The sequence below is a fragment of the Camelus bactrianus genome, chromosome 23 (assembly GCF_048773025.1).
Source record: "Camelus bactrianus isolate YW-2024 breed Bactrian camel chromosome 23, ASM4877302v1, whole genome shotgun sequence".
In the NCBI taxonomy this organism is placed as follows: Eukaryota; Metazoa; Chordata; class Mammalia; order Artiodactyla; family Camelidae; genus Camelus; species Camelus bactrianus.
In genome coordinates, this window is record NC_133561.1 from 30941638 (window position 1) to 30962000 (window position 20363).

Genomic DNA, 20363 nt, shown 5'->3' on the forward strand with positions numbered 1-20363 from the left:
TTCTTTCTTTTTACTCTCTTACAAATAATGCCACAAACTAACATCTTTATATATTTTTAAACTTAAATGAAATCTTCTTTAGGAGCTCCTAAAAGTGAGTCAAAGAGTATACACAGTTTAAATTTAAATATAGTGCCAAATTTTCCTCCAAAATGTTGATACCAACATATACACCCACCAAAAGGATCTCAGGGGCTAGTTTTTACCTATATCTCCTTAACAAGACTATATTCAACTTTTACCAACCTGAGAAGTAAAAAAACAAAACAAAAAAACTTTTGTTTTTTTTTTTTTTGTCATGGGTGAGCGTATATTGGAATGTGTTCGTCATTTGTTTTGTTAGTCACCTGTTTGTATCCTGTGTCTGTTTTTATTTTGTTGTCTTTTTCTTAGTGCTTTTGTAAAAGCTCTTTGTATTTTAAGGATATTAACCTTTTGTCACACATATGGCAAATGTTTTCCCCAGTTCATGGAGAGATTTTAAGCAGAGTAATATTAGATTTGTGCTTAAGAAATCTCTCTGGTAGTAGCTTAAATGCTAATATAAAGCGTTCATACTTTATTATGGGAGCTATAAGGATGTATTGAAAATTTCAGTATAGAAATGACATGAACGCTGTGCTTTGTCTGTTACATCTACCACAGATTACAAAAAGAGAAGAGAAGGGAGAAACAGTAGTTTAAGCATGAATGATTAGCAATGGAAATGGTGAGTGAAAAGTGAATTTGAGGAAAGCAGTGAAGAGAGAATCAAGAGGTTTCCACTAAGAGTGAGATGTCAGGACAGAGTCAGTAGTACCAAGGATTTGAGCTTCGGTGATTAAGGATGCCGCTGACAGAAATAGAGGAGTCAGGAGGAGAATGTGAGTAGGGGGGATAATTGGTTTGGCAGAGATAAATTGAGCTTGTGGATATCCAAGTGGAAATGTGTGTTAGGCAGTCAGGATACTGGGCTGGAACTCAGAGAGAGGCAGAGAGGCTGGCAGTAGTTGGTGGAATCATGCCCACACTGGGTGTGCTTGGAATAGATCAGTTCTCCTTGGAACGGATAGGAGATAGTGGAGGAAGAGCGACAACACCTTGGACGTTCACGGTGGTGAAGGATGACTGTCATCACTTCTCACCGCCACCTTTTCTCCATCTGTAAGCTGTGGGCAGCCTTTGTTAACTCTGTTCCCAGGGCTCAAGGTTTGTTGTATTCTGTTGGAGGAATAAACCAGCTGTTGGATTTGGGATTTTTCTTTCAGAGAAGACAATATGAGTCATTCTATCTCCCACAGTGCTTCACAGTGTACAAACTGCTTTCACAAGGGAGCCCTTTTTGTTATTGTTGTTTTGCCAATCTTATGAAGTAGGTAAGGACCAATAATAATTATTCCTATTGTACAGATGAAGAAGCAGAGGTGCAGTTTAAAATTTGCTGAAGGTCACCGAGGTAGTAAATCACTGTGCTCAGGGCCTATATTCTTGATTACAATTTCAGTGCTTGAGGCCTCCCCTTTCAGCAATGTTCACTTAACAGTATTTGTTAGTGGTTTAGATGGATAAGTCCTCAATGTTACAAGGGTAAATTTTCTATAGATTTTACTGGTGTTGAGCAAAACAGCAAGTATTAGTCTATTGGGTTTTTCTTCCCTTCAATTTAAACTGGATGTCAAGATTTACATCCTTTTTGTTTTAGTAGCAGAAATCCCCCTAAACTTACCTCTTAATATTCTTAAAAGTAGAGAGGAAGATGGAAGTCTGGAGCAGAAAAAATATACACTTGAGAAATTAATTAAATTTAAATTGACTTTGGGTCCAGTCAATGTGACCCGAGGCAAGGGATCATCCTCCTTAACCATGAACCTATCTCCAAGCCAGTTATTTGGCTTCTGCGGTTGCAGAAGAACTAACCAGACACATGGCTCTTCTGTCCCATCCTTTCTTCTGAGTGTTGTGATAGGTCAGAGAGTCAACAGGTTGGAGGTAGAAGATTGAAAAAAAAAAGTCCAGAGAATCTGTCTTTAACTTCCTGGCAGGGTCTTCAAAGCAGATGCCTTTCCTAACTATGTAAAGTGATAGATGGGTTAATTACCTTGATTGCAGTAGTCATTTCACAAAGTATATGTGTATCAAATCATCACATTGTACACTTTAAATTCATACAATTTTATTTGTCAATTATACCTCAATAAACCTAGAAGGGGAAAAAAAAAAAAGGACAGGTACCTTTCTGAGTTCCTGTGGTCAGTAGAAGCAGTGTCTATGTTTAGAGCTGGTTGGCTGTCTTTCATGAGGACACAGAACTGTGAGTGCCCAGCACAGAGTAAGTGCTCAAAATTTTTTACAATGCTCCCAGCTACTATAACATAGCCTTGAAGGAAATGGGTCTTTGTTAGGGGAAGAGTCATGAGTCCCAGCCACCCAGCATCACCACTTCTCATCATCTTTAACATCTGCAGAGGGGAAGGAAAAGTCTACTTTTCAAAATATAACTAAAATCATAGGGGAAATTAAGCATTGGGTTTAAAAGACCATTAAATCTCATTTCCAGGGAAAAGGAATAATTGTCTTTCCATCTCTTGAGCTTTTTTTGTTTTCATAATTTCTCACAGTTTTATTACATATATTATCCCTTCAAAGTTAACCGATGGTACTTCTAAGATCTAACTTAGTGTATGATCAGTGTCTTTCTTCAGCTTCCTACAAACTAGTTGTGGTTGAACAGGTGACCAGGGCAGATTTGGGGGGAATGCACTGAAGGGAACTGAGTTGGAGATTGTATTCCAGGTCCTCTTAACAGCCAGGGAGACAGTGCTAGGGTTCTTGTTGGCATAATTTTGTACTTGTCCACTAAAAAGTAAATTCGAAGTTCAAGTCTTAAGTTACTTCCTTCCTGAGAGACAGTGTTTGTTGAAATACCAAAAGAATAAACAATTTGTTTCCTTCAATTTAAACTGGATGTCAAGATATACATCCTTTTTGTTTCAGTAGCAAAAATCACCCTAAATGGAGGGAAAATGTTAGCTGAAGCTGAGGTGAGGAGAGAGAGAGGATATGACCCTCACCTTGGAAGAGGAAAAGCCTTCATGCAGTGGCCATCTGAATACTGGCCTTGAAGTAAACTATAGTGCCAAGGTCTGGAAGACCTGCTCTGAACTTTCCACCTGTCTGGACATGTAGACTCTGGCCAGTTCTTTTCATTACTTAATAAATGAGTAACAAGGATTCCTCTGTCTCGTCTCACAATAACAAATAATGGTACTTGCTAAAATAATAGCAACCTGACCTAATAAAACAGCTTCCAATAAAGTCACTGGTGATCACTGCACTACACCAGTCTCTGCAATGGCATTTTGACAATAATATGGATGACAGTACATTTAGTCAAAACATACTTGGATACCCATTAGAATGACTACTATCAAAAAAACAAAATAAGTGTTGGCAAGATGTGGAGAAACTGGAACCCCTTTGCACTGTTGGTAGGAATGTTAAATGGTGCACCTGCTGTGGAAAATAGTATGGAGATTCTTCAAAAGATTTAAAATAGAATTACTATATGATCTAGCAATTCCACTTCTGAGTACATACCCCAGAGAACTGAAAACGGGCTTGAAGAGATACTTGTACACCCCGTTCATAGGAGCAGTTATTCACAAAAGCCAAAATGTGGAAGCAATCCAAGTGTGCACTGGCAGTTGAATGGGTAAACAAAATGTGATACATACATACAATAAAATAGTATTCGGCCTTTGAAAGGTAGAAAATGTTGATACCTGCTACCACATGGTTGAACCTGGAGGACATTATGCTAAGTGAAATAGGCCAATCACAAAAGGACAAACACGGTATGATTCCAGTTAAAAGGTTCCTAGAGTAGTCAAATTCATGAAAACAGAAAGTAGAATGGTACCAGAGGCTAGGGAGAGGGAATGGGGAATTAGTGTTTAATGAGTAGAGTACAGTTGGGGAGGAAGAAAAATTTCCAGTGATGGATGGTGGTGATGTGAACGTACTTAATGCCACTGAACTACACACTTAAAAACGGTTAAAATGGTGAATTTTACATTATGCATTTTTTTTTTTTTTTTATTACCAACAACATCAGGGGAGAAAGGATGGAGTGACATGGAAGAGGAAATAAAACTAACGCTTTACTGGCAGACTGTGCTACTCTCTTCCAGTAGGGAAGCCGGATTTTACAAGAGCCTTTCAGGAGGTGATAGTGGTGGGTTGGTTGGTTGGTTTCTTTATGGAGTGTATCTTCAGTTGGTTATTAACAGGCTCCCTGCGGCAGTGATTGAAGTCTATTTTACAAAGGTGGGGTAAACTCTGGCCTTTACTATAGGGGTTCTGAGCTCTGCCTCTGAGAGTTTTATGCATCCAACAAATGTTCATTCATTTAAATGGAATGATCTAAGTTACCCTCAGTTATTTGATGGGAGTCTAGGGCCAGCCCCACCCATCCCCTCTCCAGGGATCAGGGATTGAATTTAACAAATACTTACATGGCATTTACTGTATGCCAGAGACTGTCCCAAAGCCTTTCGATAATAATCAACTCATTTAATCCTAATAATCCTATGAGTTAAGAACTGTCGTTTCCCATTCTACACATGAGAAAACTGAGGCACAGAGAGGTAAGGTTAGACAACTATTAAGTGATTAAGTGGTAGACCTGAGGTTCAGACCAAAACACTTTCTGGCCCAGAGCTCGTGCTCCTAATCATCAGGCCCATAAAGTAATGACTGTGAGTGGGACTTTAACAACCCTGGAGTGATCTCAAGGTCCAGAATGGAGAATGGAAATTGGTGGTGAAGTTATTCCTTAATTATGATCCTGGCTCTCTGCACCAGCAGCGGTTGGGCTCTTGAGGACTAATGATGAAGCCAAGAGAAAGGGGTTGTGGGTTTAAGGTCAAAAATTTTGAACCTATGGAATTTCCCTCCAATTGAGAAGCAGCCCATTACTGACGAATCAGCTGCCTATCCCACAGGTTTTGCTATTCGTACAGTTTCCAGATGATCAAAGCAGGCGAAATGATACATCATTAAACTAACCCTAAACGACACTGAACCCTTCATAAAGCGTTTTTCCTAGTCATCCTAAGATGCAACACAAGACGAATCTGCAACTCTGGAGTGGAAACCAGGGGGCGGGCCGAGCAGCGACCATTTTTGTTTTGCGGCCGTGCGCTCTCAGAGCATCTTGACTAACAGGACCTCAAGGAGGAGGCGGGGCCTATCAGTGAGCGGGGCGGAGCCTGGGAGACGTGATGATTCAAACGGACTAATGAGCTCGGCGCATCTGGCAGAAGCCGCCAATGACCGGTCGTGTTGGGGCGGAGCCCACAGGCCCTAGCGGGTTTGGGTGTAGGGCGGCTTTGGCGCATTTTCGGCTGGTTTGATTCATCCATTTTGAAGAGACGGGGGAGCGGGGGGCTCGTCTGATTAAGGGGCCCTGAACCAAGGAGCGGCGGAGTTTGAGAAGCCAGCAGCTCGGGGTTCGGCGGCAGCAGCCCCATCGGCCGAAGTTGGGGGGGGTGGGGCGCCGAGCGCGCGGGGTGGGGGGGGTCCTGGTCTTTGGCTTCTCGACTCGGTCCTGTTTCGACAGCGAACATGTCTCGGCCTGTCAGGTCAGTGCGGAGTCCGAGGCCTGGAAAGGGTTGGAGCGGGTTGGGGTGAGCGGTGAGGGAGTGGGGGACAGAAGCCTAGAGTCGGCCCTCTCCCGTGCCACGCGCGGCCTCCTCCCTTTCGGGGCCCGCGCGCGCCCTTGAGCGTGGGGGGCCTTGCTGGCGCGCGGGGCTGCGCGGGGGGTGGCGGCCGCGCGCCCTTGCGCGCGCTCCTCCCCGCCGCGCGCCGCTGCAGGGCTCTGGGCTGCTCTGCTGCCTCCCCCACTCGCCGCACTGAAGCGGGCGGGGTGTTCCTGAACCGCCAGCAGCCGGAGGGGGAGGGGTGTGAAGTCAGCGCCCCCACCCAGGCCCCACCTCCTCCGGGCCGGCCCCTTGGAGCCCGCCGCGGGGACCGGCGGACTCGGCTCGGCCCCCACCCTAATTGAGGAGGGGCGGAGACGCCGTGTTGCCTCTTCCCTCCTCTGCTTGCGTGGGGGTGGAGGGGACTCTGCCCTCTTTCTCTAGCGGACGGGGGTGTTCCATGGAAGGGGGGAGGGGCAGCACTGCCTCCGGGCCACGCCTCCGTCCTCCAGGGTCGCTGCCGGGCCCCGCCTCCCGAATCGGGCCGGGCGTGGGCGGGACCCGTTCTTTCCCCCTCCGGCGAAAGTGAGAGTTCGGGAGTAGGCCCTGGAAAATGACTGCTGCCTATCCCCTAAGTCGGAGTTTCAAGCTGGTTAACCCTTCCCCACCTCCCCCACCCCCGCCTTGAGTTCGCACTTTCCCTCCGACTAGAAATGTCCTTCCTCGGGGAAATGTCCCTACTCAGGGAGGTGCGGGTTAACAGCACGACCCAAATCCCGTGTGGTTCTCGTTCCCGCTACTTCTCTCTACTCCCACCCGGCGTACACGGCTTGGATGTTTTTGTAACCCTCTCTTTACCCCCGAATAACTCTAATAATAAAGGGGCTAGTTTCGGTTAACCGTTAGACTTCATTCTGAGAATTTCAACAAGTTTGTTGTTCCCCAGCGGCCGGTGGAATCGCCCTTTGCCGTCCTGGCTATTGTATGGAATGTGCCATTTATGGAGGGGTGTGGCTTACTCCAATCTGTTAAGGCCTTAAGGAGGAGAGCTGTTGCAAATAAATGTGATTTTTAATGTAATGTCTTGACGCTTTCAATGTAAGGAATTGGCTACTTTGCATAGTGTTTTCTGGATAAATAGGTAAAGGTTTAGTTTTTTAATGTTTTTAACAGTTGTTGCTTCCCCTTCTTCATTCCAAGTTTTGTGAGAAACGGAAGTATTTTGACCTAGACCTCTAAAGGGAGGTTTGGAACCCAGGAGAGGGTTTTTGTTCCACACCGTTCTGTCTCCTGACTAGATCATCCGTCTCCAACTGGTGGTGGTATGGGACTGCACACTCCTACGCTCGGGGTGGGCAGGAGAGTGCTAACTAACTACCTGACTGCTTTTCTGCCTCCTAATTTCAACCCGCATCGCCAATAACTCACCATCGCCACCGAAGAGTTTTGCCGACTTTATGGCACGGAGTCTTAATATTTCAGATGATAGTATGCATTCTTTTTTGGGGGCATAATTGACCACTGTATTCCATCAGTTTATGTAGAGTATTTTCTTTAGGATCAGGACGAATAGACTATCATAATAAAGATTTGTTTCATCTGGATTGGATCTTCTGTCTTCTGGGAGTAAATTACTGTGTGGTGAAATTGGACTATTATTTTTCTCTACCTTTTAACTGCAGTTTACTAGGTTTTGATAACTTTTAATTTTATTATTGTAACTTTCTTACACACCTACCTGAGTTTGTGTTCCCAGATATAGATGTTGGAACACGAACAGAACTTTTTTTACTTGAAAGCTTGGATTTTTTAATATCACCAGGTGGGGATAAATACACTAAGCGCATTCTATTCGCTTTTTGAAGGCATTGGGATTTGTGCACAACTTTTTTCTTAATCAGTATGTTAAAAGTAATTTTAACTCTGTTTATTTGCCCCTACTTGAAGAATGAAGTTAATATATTGTGAGCTTTTTGGGTCGCTTTCAAATTATTAATTTCAAAGCAACTTGGTTTCTGATTATATATTTTAGTGATGAAGTCTCTTTGTAATTTTTTTTAAAGTCTTTAACATACTCTTGACCAATAATAAAGCAGAAATAATTAAACTTGAGTTTGGTGGTTTGTTAAATTTTGCAATAAAAAAGTTCTGTCTTAGGGAAGTGCTTTTGTTTCCAGGTGTAATTTAAGAATCTGTGTGCTTGAAGGAATTGAACAAAAAAAAGATAGATATTGATCCAATATCAGGATGATCAACCTTGTATAAAAACAAACCAAAAAAAAAAAAAAGCACGTGTTGGAGATTAAGTGTCCACTCACCTTCTTTTGGGATGTTTCTGCCCTTAGGCCTGTATAAAATTTTGAGGGTTTTCTGGTTTTCATTTTTACTGTAACTAGTATTCATTTTTATTTTAATATTAAGCATGTAAAGAAAATTTAGAAATGTACTAAATGGCTGCTTGACACCAATTTCCAAATGAAGGGAATGATGAACTGATAGCTACAGCAGGGTTTTCTATAGACATTGCGCAACACATACCGAAGTGGTTTTGTTCATACGGTATTGGCTACCTTCACCTTTTACAGTATCTGCCTCATGTATAAATGACAGCTCAAATATTTTAGGCCTTGGATTCAAATTTATAGCATAAAATTATAGTGTTAGAGCCAGAAAAAAACTTAGGCAAATTCATTTTACAAGTGACTTAATGTGGGGACCTGGACAAGTGCAGTACCTTGCATCACACCCTAGTAGGTTCCAAGATTGGGCCTATAACCTAGATTTCTTAATTCCCAGTCCTGCTTATCCTCGCCTTCCCCCTTTCCACGTAATAATCGATTTACCTTCTGCCAGATAAGTATTGATGTTACTGTAGCATATGGCATTTCTAACTTTTCATAGTGCTTTCATGTTACCTCTTGAGATAGGAAAATGCCATTACTTGTAAAAGGTGAGAAAGAAAGCGCAGAGATTTACTTACTGACTTGCCCAGACTAGAAACTAGGTTTTTTGGAATTCAGCTTGGTATATTCTCCATAGATCCTCCTCCCTTCCTGAAAATGGTCCAAGTCACTTAGATCAATCCGTTTACTCCTTTCTTTGTAACATAAGTGTACTTGATATCTTGTCTTCTGTTTAGTACTTGAGATTGCAAGGAACTTCTAACATGAAAGTGTATATGTGAAAGCGTAGGCTCTTACTGGTTGATAATAGAATTTTTTCAGCCATGTTTATAATTATGTTGAGAATATAGCTTTCCCTAGATTCCAGATTGCTTTCTTTCAAAAAGAATTTTGTTTGGAATGTGTCTGGATTCTAAAAATCGATATCCTCTCTTACCAAAAAATTAGTTTCAAAAAGTCTTTATTAAAGGAGGAAACTTGGAAACCTGAAAGTTCGAGATAGCTTGGAATTTTTGATAACCAAGTATACACAGGAAGACACTTAAAAAATTAGTATACTAGTAAATGTGGTTTTAGGTCAGCCTGGTTCCTTGTATCTCTTCTTAGTCTCTGGTCAGGTTGTGTATGTGAGAGAGAGAAAGGGTGATTTTTATTAACCTTGGATCTGTACGTTGATTACTACTTACATGTCACTTTCCTCTAAGAAGACATAAACTCTTCTGTAGACTTTACCTTGAAAGATACCTCACATAATTTGCAAAATTAATGGAGTTAATTTTATAACAACTCTAAAGTAGTCAACATTTCCCAACATACATGTATTTAATCTGAAAATTATAATCAGACAGTGTAAAAGTTCAGTTTTTAGAGTAACTTGCTGAAACAAACATTTACTAAGAGTAAATGGAGAGTCAGGTACTATAGTAAAGGGTTTCACTTTATCGTGTTTTATCTTTATTACAACCCTGTAATAGAGGATTTTTTTAAATTCCCATATGACATATGACAAAATAAGCTTAAAGAATATGTTACTCAAGGTCACAGAACTATTAAGCAGAGTCAAGATTTGAACCCAGGTTTTCTGAATACAATACTGGTATTCTTTCTGTGGTACCATTCTTTTCCTTCCTAGTGTTTGGCATGAAGGTGGTCAAATGCTATTTCACTTAGTAATGTCTTTAGTGGCAAGTGCATTCTGTATACACGTTTTTTTTTTAGCTTTCTGTAAAAAATATTTGAAGGGAAAATATAACCAAAATGTTTTAAATTGCAAGTTTTTAAACTCAATCTTTAAAATAATTTTCAGAGATAAGTTTTAATTCAAAGTTGTTTTTTGGAGTCAAAGGAACTATGGTGTAGAAATAATGGTAAAAGCTGGATTTAGATTGTATGAGTCTTACCTATTTTCCTGTCTACTAGATTTACATCTATTATATTTGATTCCATATAGAATGTATTACAGGTCCAAAGTCCCTAGTTTGAAACCATTGGGGGCTATATGTGTTTGAAAGTTCAAAATTTTTCAAAAATTTAAAAAGAATAACAGGATGCCTATACTGTATGTGTGATGTACCATTACCAGTGAGTCTGGGTTAGTGCTCCTATAGTCAAACATAGTAGTATCTCTGTAGTAAAACTTAGGAGTTTTCACACTAAAAAAAATTCCTAAAAAGCCTTCATTGTTTACCCGTCATGCTTACCACTATATAAGTTATGAAAAAAATTGGTTTTCAGAGATTTTTGAATTTCTAAATTGTAGATCAGAGACTGTGGACCTTTAGCAGCAGCAGTCCCTTTCTCAACATCACCTGAAACTCAATAGGGCTATTGTTACCGAACAACTCATTTTGTACCAGTAATTCTGCCAGGTACTTTACACATTTTCCAAAATCTTGAGACAACTCTTCAAACAAGGTATATATTATCCCTATTTCCTATATGAGATGGCTGAGGCTTGGATAAATTAAATAACTGTCTCCATTCACCTAACCATTAAGAGATGAAGTAGGAATTTAGGTAGAAGTTGTGGCCATCCCAAAGCCAGTGTGATCTTTCCCATGAGACACACTGCCACAGGGTATTACTATTTCTCATGGTGGTAGCACACTTTGCCATCTTTGAAAGGAGTTATGTTTCATAGTAGGACCTTTGTGAGGAAGACCAACTTTAAAGTGAGGTTGAGGGGTGTGTGGATGGAGAAGAAGACAATTTTTTGGAAGGAACAGGAGACTGACAGAATTAAAGTAAGATACACCTGAATGTAGAGGAAAAAGCAATGAAGTAGTATGAGGCTTTTGTGGGAAGAAACATAAATGTTAAGTAAGTGGTGTTGCTTTAAGTGCATACATTTCATAATTCAGAAGCATTTCCCCCAATAGATTCCAAAGCCACCTAAAGGACACCAGAAGAAAATTAATGGTTTCATCTTACATATACCTATAGACGCAAAAATGCCAAACAGAGTATTAGCTAACTGAATCCAGTATGTGTTTAAAATACAGATGATCAAGTAGGATTTGTCCCAGGAACAAAACTTAGTCTGTCCCTGATTGATCATATTAAAAGACCAAAGGAGAAAAACCATAGGATTTGAAGTTTCAGCACTTACAAAGCTCACTAGTACTTTACAATTAGAAGGAAATTAAGATTAATTAGAAATTAGAGTTGATTTAACTTGACAAAAGTTATAAACCAAGGTAAGTGGTTGAGTTTTTAGTGTTTTAAAGCATATACCAATAAAACTAATGAGAAAGTAATTTTGAGTAAGGAAAGGGAGATTGGTTTTCATCTGTTTTACCAAAAATATATAAAAGCAAGGCCACCTTCTGTGTAACTGGCACCATCATGTTACATCTACATTGTAGTCCATGTGAATGGCGCCCCTCTGGAGTTAATAATATTTTAGAGTCTGCACAGCCAGATTTAGAGTTTGCAAACTTTGATCACCTAAACTTCATAATGATGAAGTTATTGAGCATGCTGAGAAGTGTTAACTTCTATTTGCATTTTAAAATTCTTAGCTGCCAAGATAGAAATAAATGTGATCTCATTACCCTGGATTATGAAGAAGTCGCTTCTTGGATTGTTGAGACTGGAGATAACACTGAAGAGACTGTCATGTTGTGGACAATGGGAGAAAACATTTGATTTAGCACAGGACCACTTGGTCAAACTGGGGCATCTTTTTTTTTTTTTTTTTTTTGTCTCAAAAAATGTTACTGTCTAGGTTCAGGAAGTGGAACTGATTGTTACAGAATTGCATTGCCTTATTTTTAAATAACTGGTATCTAAATAGCCATAATTATAGGTCTGAAATATTTAAGGTAAAGAGACCACAGGTTGCCAAAGGGTGTTTCAGCTGCCTATAGTGTATTTTCAGGTGCTTCTTAGTGCATATCTGTTTGTTTTGAATTGTGCACCTGTTCGGTTACCTGCAAAGCAAGGTGATCTTCAGGAAGGTTTCATCTGTCAAGATAAAATGGCCCAGAAGATAAACTATTGAAAAACTAAAATTTGGCTCCTCTGAGAAGTAAAAATCCAGCTTGCTATTCATTAGGGTGGGATAAGATTGCCTTCCACAGATACGCTACAGCTGGAAGATTTATTGTCAGTTTACAACTTTAGAGCTTTAAATGAGAGGTTCCTGGACACAAAATTCACATCTACCTTCTTTGCCAAGAAATGGGACCCAAGGTCCACTTGGCAGTCCAGACCTTGATGCTGACTCCTTTTCACACAGGCCTACAGTGCTTTGAGCCTACCAAGACACGGCTTCATTTAAATTTCAACTATATTCTACCCTTCCTTAAATTCTTTAAGTTCTGTTTGGTGAGATTCTCTACATTTTTGATGTCCCATCACCTTTATTGTAATGAGTCAGTAAACTTGACTTTGTTGAGTTACAGATTTGTCCCTGGTGGTTGGGTTAAGACAATTAGAAGATTCCACTGAGGTTTCCAAGACCCTCTCTGCTGCAGACAGGACTTAATTTGGTAATGTGCTCATCTGAGACCCCTTTAATCTCACTTGCTTGAGGTTTTCCTAATTGCATAGGTTTTGCACTAAACTGGGAAAAATCCAGCCCATTTTATTTACCCAGTACTTTGTTATTATACTTGTTGAAATTTGTATATGTGTGGTTTTTTAAATAAAATATTCTCCTATGTGGAGAGAATAGGGTAGATCTGAATATATTTTGAGAATAAGGAGTGCCATGTGAGAGTTAATATTTATTCATCTGGACTAAAATATTAACAAATTGATTTAAAAAAGATTTAATAGGGGATTGTGACAATCTCCTATAACAGATATCCCCAGCTTATTCAGAACTCCTTTACTCAACCCTTTTGTGCAGAAATTAGAAACTTTTTCCATTTGAAAAACTTTCAGGTGCTCTTTCCTATAATGTTCTTGACTTAAATTTTTTTTTTTGAATTTTTGCTTTCTTGTATCTTGTGACTGTTTCTGAGTTTTGTTTAATTGTGAAAAGCAAAATCATATGATGCAGTCAAAGCAATACATCGTAGCCCAAAGGAGCCTGAAGCTCAAGACAAGTGAAGCAGTTGTGAGAAATTGCCCTGAACTGAGTTTAGGTATCCTGGCTCTGTGAACTAACTTTCTTACACCCTGAGAAAATCTGGCATATGAATAATGTTGAGGGATAGAAGAATGGAGAGAGGAGAGGTGAATGTCCTAAGTTTCAAGGGGAGGGAGGAATGGTTGTTGATATGCAGAAACTTTAATATTCAGCCTTGAAGGAAAAAGTGGAAGCTGTCATAAATGTTAAGGGCTGCTCTGTGGAAGAGGGTTTATTTTTATTTTGTGTGTGTTTGTGGGTTTTTTTTTTAATTGAAGTAGAGTCAGTTTACAATGTGTCAATTTCTGATGTACAGCACAATACTTCAGTCATATAGGAACATACATATATTTGTTTTCATATTCTTTTTCACCATAAGTTGCTACAAGATATTGAATCTAGTTCCCTGCACCATACAGTATAAACTTGTTGTTGGAAGAGGGTTAGATTTAGACCATGGTGATCCCAGGAACTAGACAAGGTTGAGTCAGTGAGTGGACTTCAGAAGCAGATTTCACCTCGTTGAAAAGAACTGTATCATTATTGAAGTTTTCTTAGATTAGGTTGCCTTTGAAGATCATGAGAAGTTCTCAGACATTCCCTTCTGGGGACATTTGTTGCTAGAATAACACATTAGGGTAAGATTGGATTAGATTGTCTAAGGTCCAGTAAGTAGCTCTAGTACAGCTGGTGTATCATCCTTCCCTCTGTCCTCCCACAGGCTACCGAACTGATAGATTTTATGAGTGCTTAAGCTTAAAAAAGTGATTTTCTTTAAAGGATGAATTAAAATAGAAAGAGATGTTATACTTTTGTGACCATGGATCAATAACAAGTCATTTTTTGTAAAGGTAAAACAAAAAACTACTTTGGAAATCACTTTTTTATTCTAAGGCAGTGGCTCTCGAGACTTGATGAGGTTCCAATAAGAAGTACACTTTACATTGCAGTTTGCTGCACACAAGAACACAAACACCTGAAACAAGTTCCAGGAACTTACCAGTTATTTCGGTACAGTCTTACCTGATATTTTCTGTTTGCTTCTTGTTCTTTTAAAATGCTTTTTTCTCTTAAAATGATTTGATTTCGGGACTGATAGATTGAAAAACATTGTTGTAGATGTTTACTATCTAGGTGATTAGTGAAAAGAGTTATGTTAGCTATTTTGGGTTTCTCAAAACTCAGAGTTCAACTGCACTTTTAAGTGCCTAATAAGAAACTTGCTGAATTCTAGAAAGTTAGCTAATTTTTCATCATCTCTTCATTGGCCAGAACAATATGACTTATTCAGGGTAAAAATGGAAGTATAGACAACTTGATAGAGCTCTAAATAATGCAGTAAGTTGTCTGAAAGTCTCTGATTTCCCTGAGAAAATGGTTTTGTCCCCTTTAAGTAGTATAAATCTTAGGGTGTCAATAATTTCATGTTGGTTTCTATTTTAAAGTCTTCCTCACCTGGAACTTACGTGTTTCTCCCTATTTTGATGTGGAGGTTTGTTATAAAGTAGCACTGGATTTTTGTGGTTTTAGTTGTTTCCTCATCTGCAAGAGTAAGAGGATTAGATGAGATCATCTCAAAGGTGTGGTAATTTCCATTCTCTGAAGTACTGTTGATCCTTGACTCTTCAGAAAGTTAATTTTACAGACCTCATATTTCAGGAATACCCTTGTTTTGGTCTTAGACAGTTGCTGCTATAAGGAAGAAAAGGTATTTTGGGGGTAGGCTTACCAGTATTTAGTAGAAAGAAGTTGATGATTAAGAAAGTGGAAGAAATAATGGCTGCCATGCATTGGGGAGTTGTGCATCTGTCACTTGGAGCAATCTTGAGAGAAAGGTATTGTCGCTCCTATTTTACAGGTGAGGAAGCTGAAGTTCAGGGAGGAGAAGTAACTGGCACAGCCAGGATTTAAAACCCAGTTTTAAAAACCTGTGTTTTAACCTCTATGCTATTTGGAGAAATGGGTGGTTGTCCTCCCAATTCTAGTTTTTGATACACAGAAGAGTTGGTTTAGCTTTGACATTTAAGTACTTTGAGGAAATAAGAATACTTATTTGTTTTCAGCTAGAAGTAGAACTTCCTGTGCCCTTAGACTTAAATGTTACTCTTAAGTGTTGCACTTCTGTTTCAATGTATCTTCTCAGTTTCAAGTTTGCATAGGAGTAAGTTCATCAAAAATGTATTTCAACCCTAAATAAGGCAAATCTCTAAGTAGTGGGAAATAGTATGCTTTAGACAGCAGAAAATGAACCAAATTATATAAACCATTATAATGAGTTATTGTGAATGACCCTTGTTATTACAGATCTTTTATTTAAATTATTTTTCTTTTCCCTTTTCCGCATTTATAGACACTTTCTTAAACTTTTTGATACTTTTTCCCCCCACTAGTTACTCTTAAGACAAGATTGCTTCTATAGTCATATTTTGCTTTACTCGGGTTTTACAGTTTTTGTGATAAATGACATGTATTATGTAAGATAATACTGGCCACGTTCGCATAATTGAAAGTTAAAATATTATGTTTCAAGAGGAGGAGTAGTCTTTCAATTTAATTTTGAAAATTTTAAATTTAATTGCTTTTATAATGTTAGCATGGTCTACACGGCATTTTTGTAGTTCTCCTTCGTTGGAAAACAGAATAGAAAAAAATTACTAAATAATTACCTTGTAAATTTCTTAAAGTTTTTTAGTTTGTAGAAAACTAAATTTTCCTTTGTCATCAAGGGCAGTGGGATTAAACGTCTGATAGGTTGAACACTCCAGTGGCACAGACCTCCTCTCTACTGACGCTCTTTCCCACCCGAATCCTTTGCAGATGGCAAGTCCGTTCCGTCATCAAACGCCTTTCTTGAATTTGGTGCTCCAAATTAAGGAGAGACAACCCCTGTCCTCAAAAAGCTCGCGTTTAGTAGATTATATAGTATCAAGGGATTAAAATTGCTTAAAGGAGGTGAGGTTGTATGTCGAATGAGCAAGAGTGGTATGAATAGCATTCTAAGCCAAGGAGCTGGCGGCACAACCAGGTTGTAAGCAGTGGCATGACTGGTGAGGTTACAGACCTCCTGGGTTGCTTGATCGTTAAGTGGCAAGAGATGAGATCTTAAAAGACTTGGAGGAGACTGGCTTTTATCCCCTGAAGTATTTTCTAAAACTAGGTTTCTAACAGAGCTCTTGAATTTGGCTCTAAGGGCTAAAGTTTCAGAAAACATTGGAGTGCCTACTTTTTACCTTGTTCTGCACCAGAAATGTGGACATGACATCACTGAAGAAAACAAACGGTCCAGCAATGTGTGTTAAAATGTGTGCTGTGCAAAAGGATAGTTGACCATTTCCAACTGAAAAAGTCTTCTTTTATTAAACTTGTTTTGGTTTGGTTTGGGGGTTTTTTTTGGTCGGGGAAGGTAATCAGGTTGGTTTGTTTTTTACTTATTTTGATGGTGGTACTGGGGATTGAACCCAGGACTTCATGCGTGGTAGGCAAGTGCTCTACCACTGAGCTATACCCTCCCCCCTTTTTTTTATTAAACTTTGATAATTTAATTTTATAGAGTAATTTTTTAGATCTGTCAAGCAACTTAGGTCATTAGTTCCAACAGAGGAAGAACCGAGACCCAGAGAAATGAAGTGATTTGCTTGAAGTTCTAGAAGCAGAACCCAGCATTCTTACTAACAGATTTTATACTTTTTACTATAACATAATTTCTGCAGTGTTTCTAGTGATAGACTAAGGAAGTAATTATCATTAGCAAACTATTAAAAGTTCTTTATGTTGATCCCACACTTCATCTGATCACCAAAGCTAACATGTTTTTTCTTTTGCAAGTTAAAAATCCTGGTTTATTCAGTTGTTTTTCATGTGATATACACGTCAACATTATAGTTACCCTTCTTTATGTAGTCTTGTAGGATGTATCTATTGATATTTGGTACCCAAAAATTGTACCAGTATTTTAGTTGTGATTTCCACTAGCATGGATAACCTAAAATTACCGTGCCTCCAATTTCAGAATGTGTACATTAATTATTTGAAATTAAAATTTAAAACTCCCTCTTCTGGATACCTTCCCCTGGTTCCATGTCCCATCTTCCTTGATCCTAAGTAATGCAGAAAATGGTCATCTTTGCATTGTGATCATAATACTGTTTTTCATGGCATCTGTCATTAAACACACTATTTTGCTGGAATATAATAAGCATTTGATTATCAGCCCCCAAAATAAGCTTTTTTTAGAAAAAAAATTTATTCTTTTTTTAATTGTAAGAATAACATAAAATTTACCATCTTAATCATTTTCAAATGTACAGTTCAGTAGCATTAACTACATTCACGTTTTTGTGCACCCAAATCTCCAGAACTCTCCTGTTACAAAACTGAAGCTGTAAGTACCAATGACTCTCCATTCCCACGACTCCACTCCCGGCAACCACCATCCTACGTTTTGTCTCTGAATTTGACTACTCTAGGTAACTCATAAACATGGAATAAGAGTCATATTTTAAAAATTAACTTTCCCAATAGAATGGTATCTTTGATATATAAACTCAGTTTCTTATAATAAAACATAGTTCCAACATATTTTACGGTTTTACGTCTTGACTCATTGAGGCAATAACATGAGAAGATAGTTCATTGTTGGTAGACTAAAGAAAAACAGAAGGCACAATTCCTTAAGAGCCTTTCTTTTTTTCTCTTTCTCTCTTAAATCAAGGGTGAGGCTCTACTTTCCTCCACATCTAAGCCCCAAACGTGTTCAGATTTCACCCCTACCCTGTCATTTTTGCATATTATATAGAAGTCATAACTATACTTGAATTCTGACTATCTTGTTTTTTGCATTTAAATGGTGTTTTCATCTGTAAAACCGGGAATGTTCCTCTGCTCAGGTTAAGTGCAGTTGGTGGCCTGTTTCTCTTAGTTCTTTCAGTTCACTTATTCAGTTTCCATTCAGTTACAGTGCCTCTAAGTCTCTCTTAAATGCTAGACTGTTTGGTTACTAACATGGAAGTTTTCATATCTCTCTAGGGGAGGAATTTTAAACTTCTAAGTTTAGACTATAAGGTAGGAAAATTAAGATTTGTTTGAGATATTAAAGAAGCTTTACCTAGTAAGAAGTACTTAAAAATCTTTGAATCGAGTAGATACATAAATTTGTACCTTTAATAAATGCTCATTAATAAAAAGCATGTTTTGAATGAATCAATTTTTTCCATCCCCTTCTATGTAAGACTTGACTGTCACCACAGTTTATATATTATAATTAACTGTATTATATTTGAGTCACTTTGACATGAAAAAAACTCAGTAATAACCTTGCTTATCAGGTGTAGGTGTATGTGCATGTGTAGCAGTAAAAATAACATTTACAGTTTGGGTTTGTGTGATATTGTCTCTCTATAATGAATATACATGGTAGTTTGATTTATTTTACTATCTTACGTACTCGTGGAAGGTGAAAAGTTGTTTTGTGGGAAAGGATAGTGTTTGAGCCATCCCTGAGATGAGCAATATGAGAATTGTAGTTTGAAATACTTTCGGTTTAAGCTGCACTTTCCTGTAAAAAAGTGACAGTTTTTGGCTGATGGTAGGGGCTTATTGAAAAATACTTTTCAGAGAGCTAGTTCTAATTCTGTTCATGAAGTAAATGTGGGTTCTAATATCTTATAAAAATCCTATGTTTTTGTGATCTTAATTAGAATCTCTTCTTTCTACAGAAATAGGAAGGTCGTTGATTATTCACAGTTTCAGGAATCTGATGATGCTGGTAAGTTTTGCGGTTTCAATAAAATGTAAGTTGGCCTGACTAGTGGAAGAATAGCCAGCTTATATACTTTTTCATTATTCTTTTGGAATAAGTTTTATTTTTTATTTTTAGACTATTGATGTATGTAAATTATGTCAGTCTGTGTCACCCAAAACAGAAGGTGAACTTGCATGGATTTTAACTTTTCCTTAGTAAATTATTGATAATAAACATTTGAATACTTCTTTTTTTCCTTATCTGGTTTTGGAGTTCAGAGTTGAAATGTGCAACAATTCTGCTGCAATGTTTATCAGTTGATGTATCTCCTGCTATAATCACAGTAAAACCCATACTTTGTAATAGGGAGTATATAAGTTTTTTGCATAATGAAGTAAGATGAAACTATTTTGTAAAACACCTTTGATTTGTGAACTCAGAATGAGTAGTGTATCTTAAATCTTAGCCATAAAAGTTTTCTTTAGAATATGTCCTTTCACTTTCCAGATGTATTTACTATTCTTTTTTCTTTCTTTTTTAAGCCTAATTTTATTTTATAAAAATAATATTATGCACTTTGGGAAAACTTAGAAAAGATATGTATAAATAAGAATTTAAAAAATAACATAATCCAACCTCCCAGAGTTAATACTAATATTTATTAAATGCTTGCTAAATGTTTGCATTTACCCATTTAATCCTTAGGTCAGTCCTGTTAAAATGGGACTATATGTACATATTGTTGTTTTCATTTTACAGATAAGGGAACTGAGGCAGAAATATTACTCAAGGCCCCTTAGCCAGCAAATGGCCATTTTAACCTTTTTATTTAAAAAGCCTTTTGTCCTTTTTTTCCTTTTAAAAATATAGTTGACATCTTGCTATACAATTTCGGATTTTGTGTCCCTCGTACCCCCCCCTTCCTTTCTTGTGTTACTAAAAGTTTATGGTTGCTAATGGTTGTATGATATTCCATAATTTATAATTATTCAACCATTTAATAATTGCTGAAGCTTCAAAATATTCTAGATCCTCATGATTATATATAGTGGTGTAAGAAACTAGTTTTTCACTATACCTTTTTTTTAAACTATAGTTTTTTACTACACCTTTTAAGGCAGAGTTATTTTTCTTTTGTTTCATAGAGCTTTTGAAATTGGAGGTATTTTCACCAAATGTCAGAGTATGCTATGTATAATACTTTAGTTTAAGTGTAATTTAATTGATAACTGTGTTAGGACTATAGAATTGTGGGTTCTTTACATTCTAAAATACTTGTAATATAACCATATTACTATAATAGTTTCCAAATAGATATGAAGATATGGAAACATGTAAAAATCTTTAATAAATTAAAAGGGTAAAAAAAAAGTAAAAAAAAAAATTTAAAAGGGTAGAATATAAAATAAGAGATATTTGGCTGCAGGTAGATTAAAATATACACATGAAGACTGGAGGGTAATATG

General features: G+C 37.9%; 1 protein-coding gene and 1 non-coding gene across 3 annotated transcripts in view; one reads left to right on the plus strand and one right to left on the minus strand.

The window, feature by feature from the left end:
• The first annotated feature begins 5429 nt into the window (after positions 1 to 5429).
• The window catches only part of NUCKS1 (nuclear casein kinase and cyclin dependent kinase substrate 1), a 29248-nt gene continuing 14314 nt past the window's right edge, over positions 5430 to 20363 (plus strand). Inside the window, exons 1-2 of one of the 2 annotated variants that reach the window (XM_074351955.1) lie at positions 5430 to 5621; positions 18872 to 18921. In XM_074351955.1, the coding sequence (XP_074208056.1) occupies positions 5605 to 5621; positions 18872 to 18921 (67 nt within the window). In that variant the 5' untranslated portion in view covers positions 5430 to 5604. The remainder of the gene's footprint in view (positions 5622 to 18871; positions 18922 to 20363) is intronic. The other variant, XM_074351954.1, reaches the window with a different exon arrangement.
• Positions 16595 to 16664, minus strand: TRNAG-ACC (transfer RNA glycine (anticodon ACC)). Its single transcript has one exon. It is a non-coding gene; the product is annotated as a tRNA-Gly (tRNA).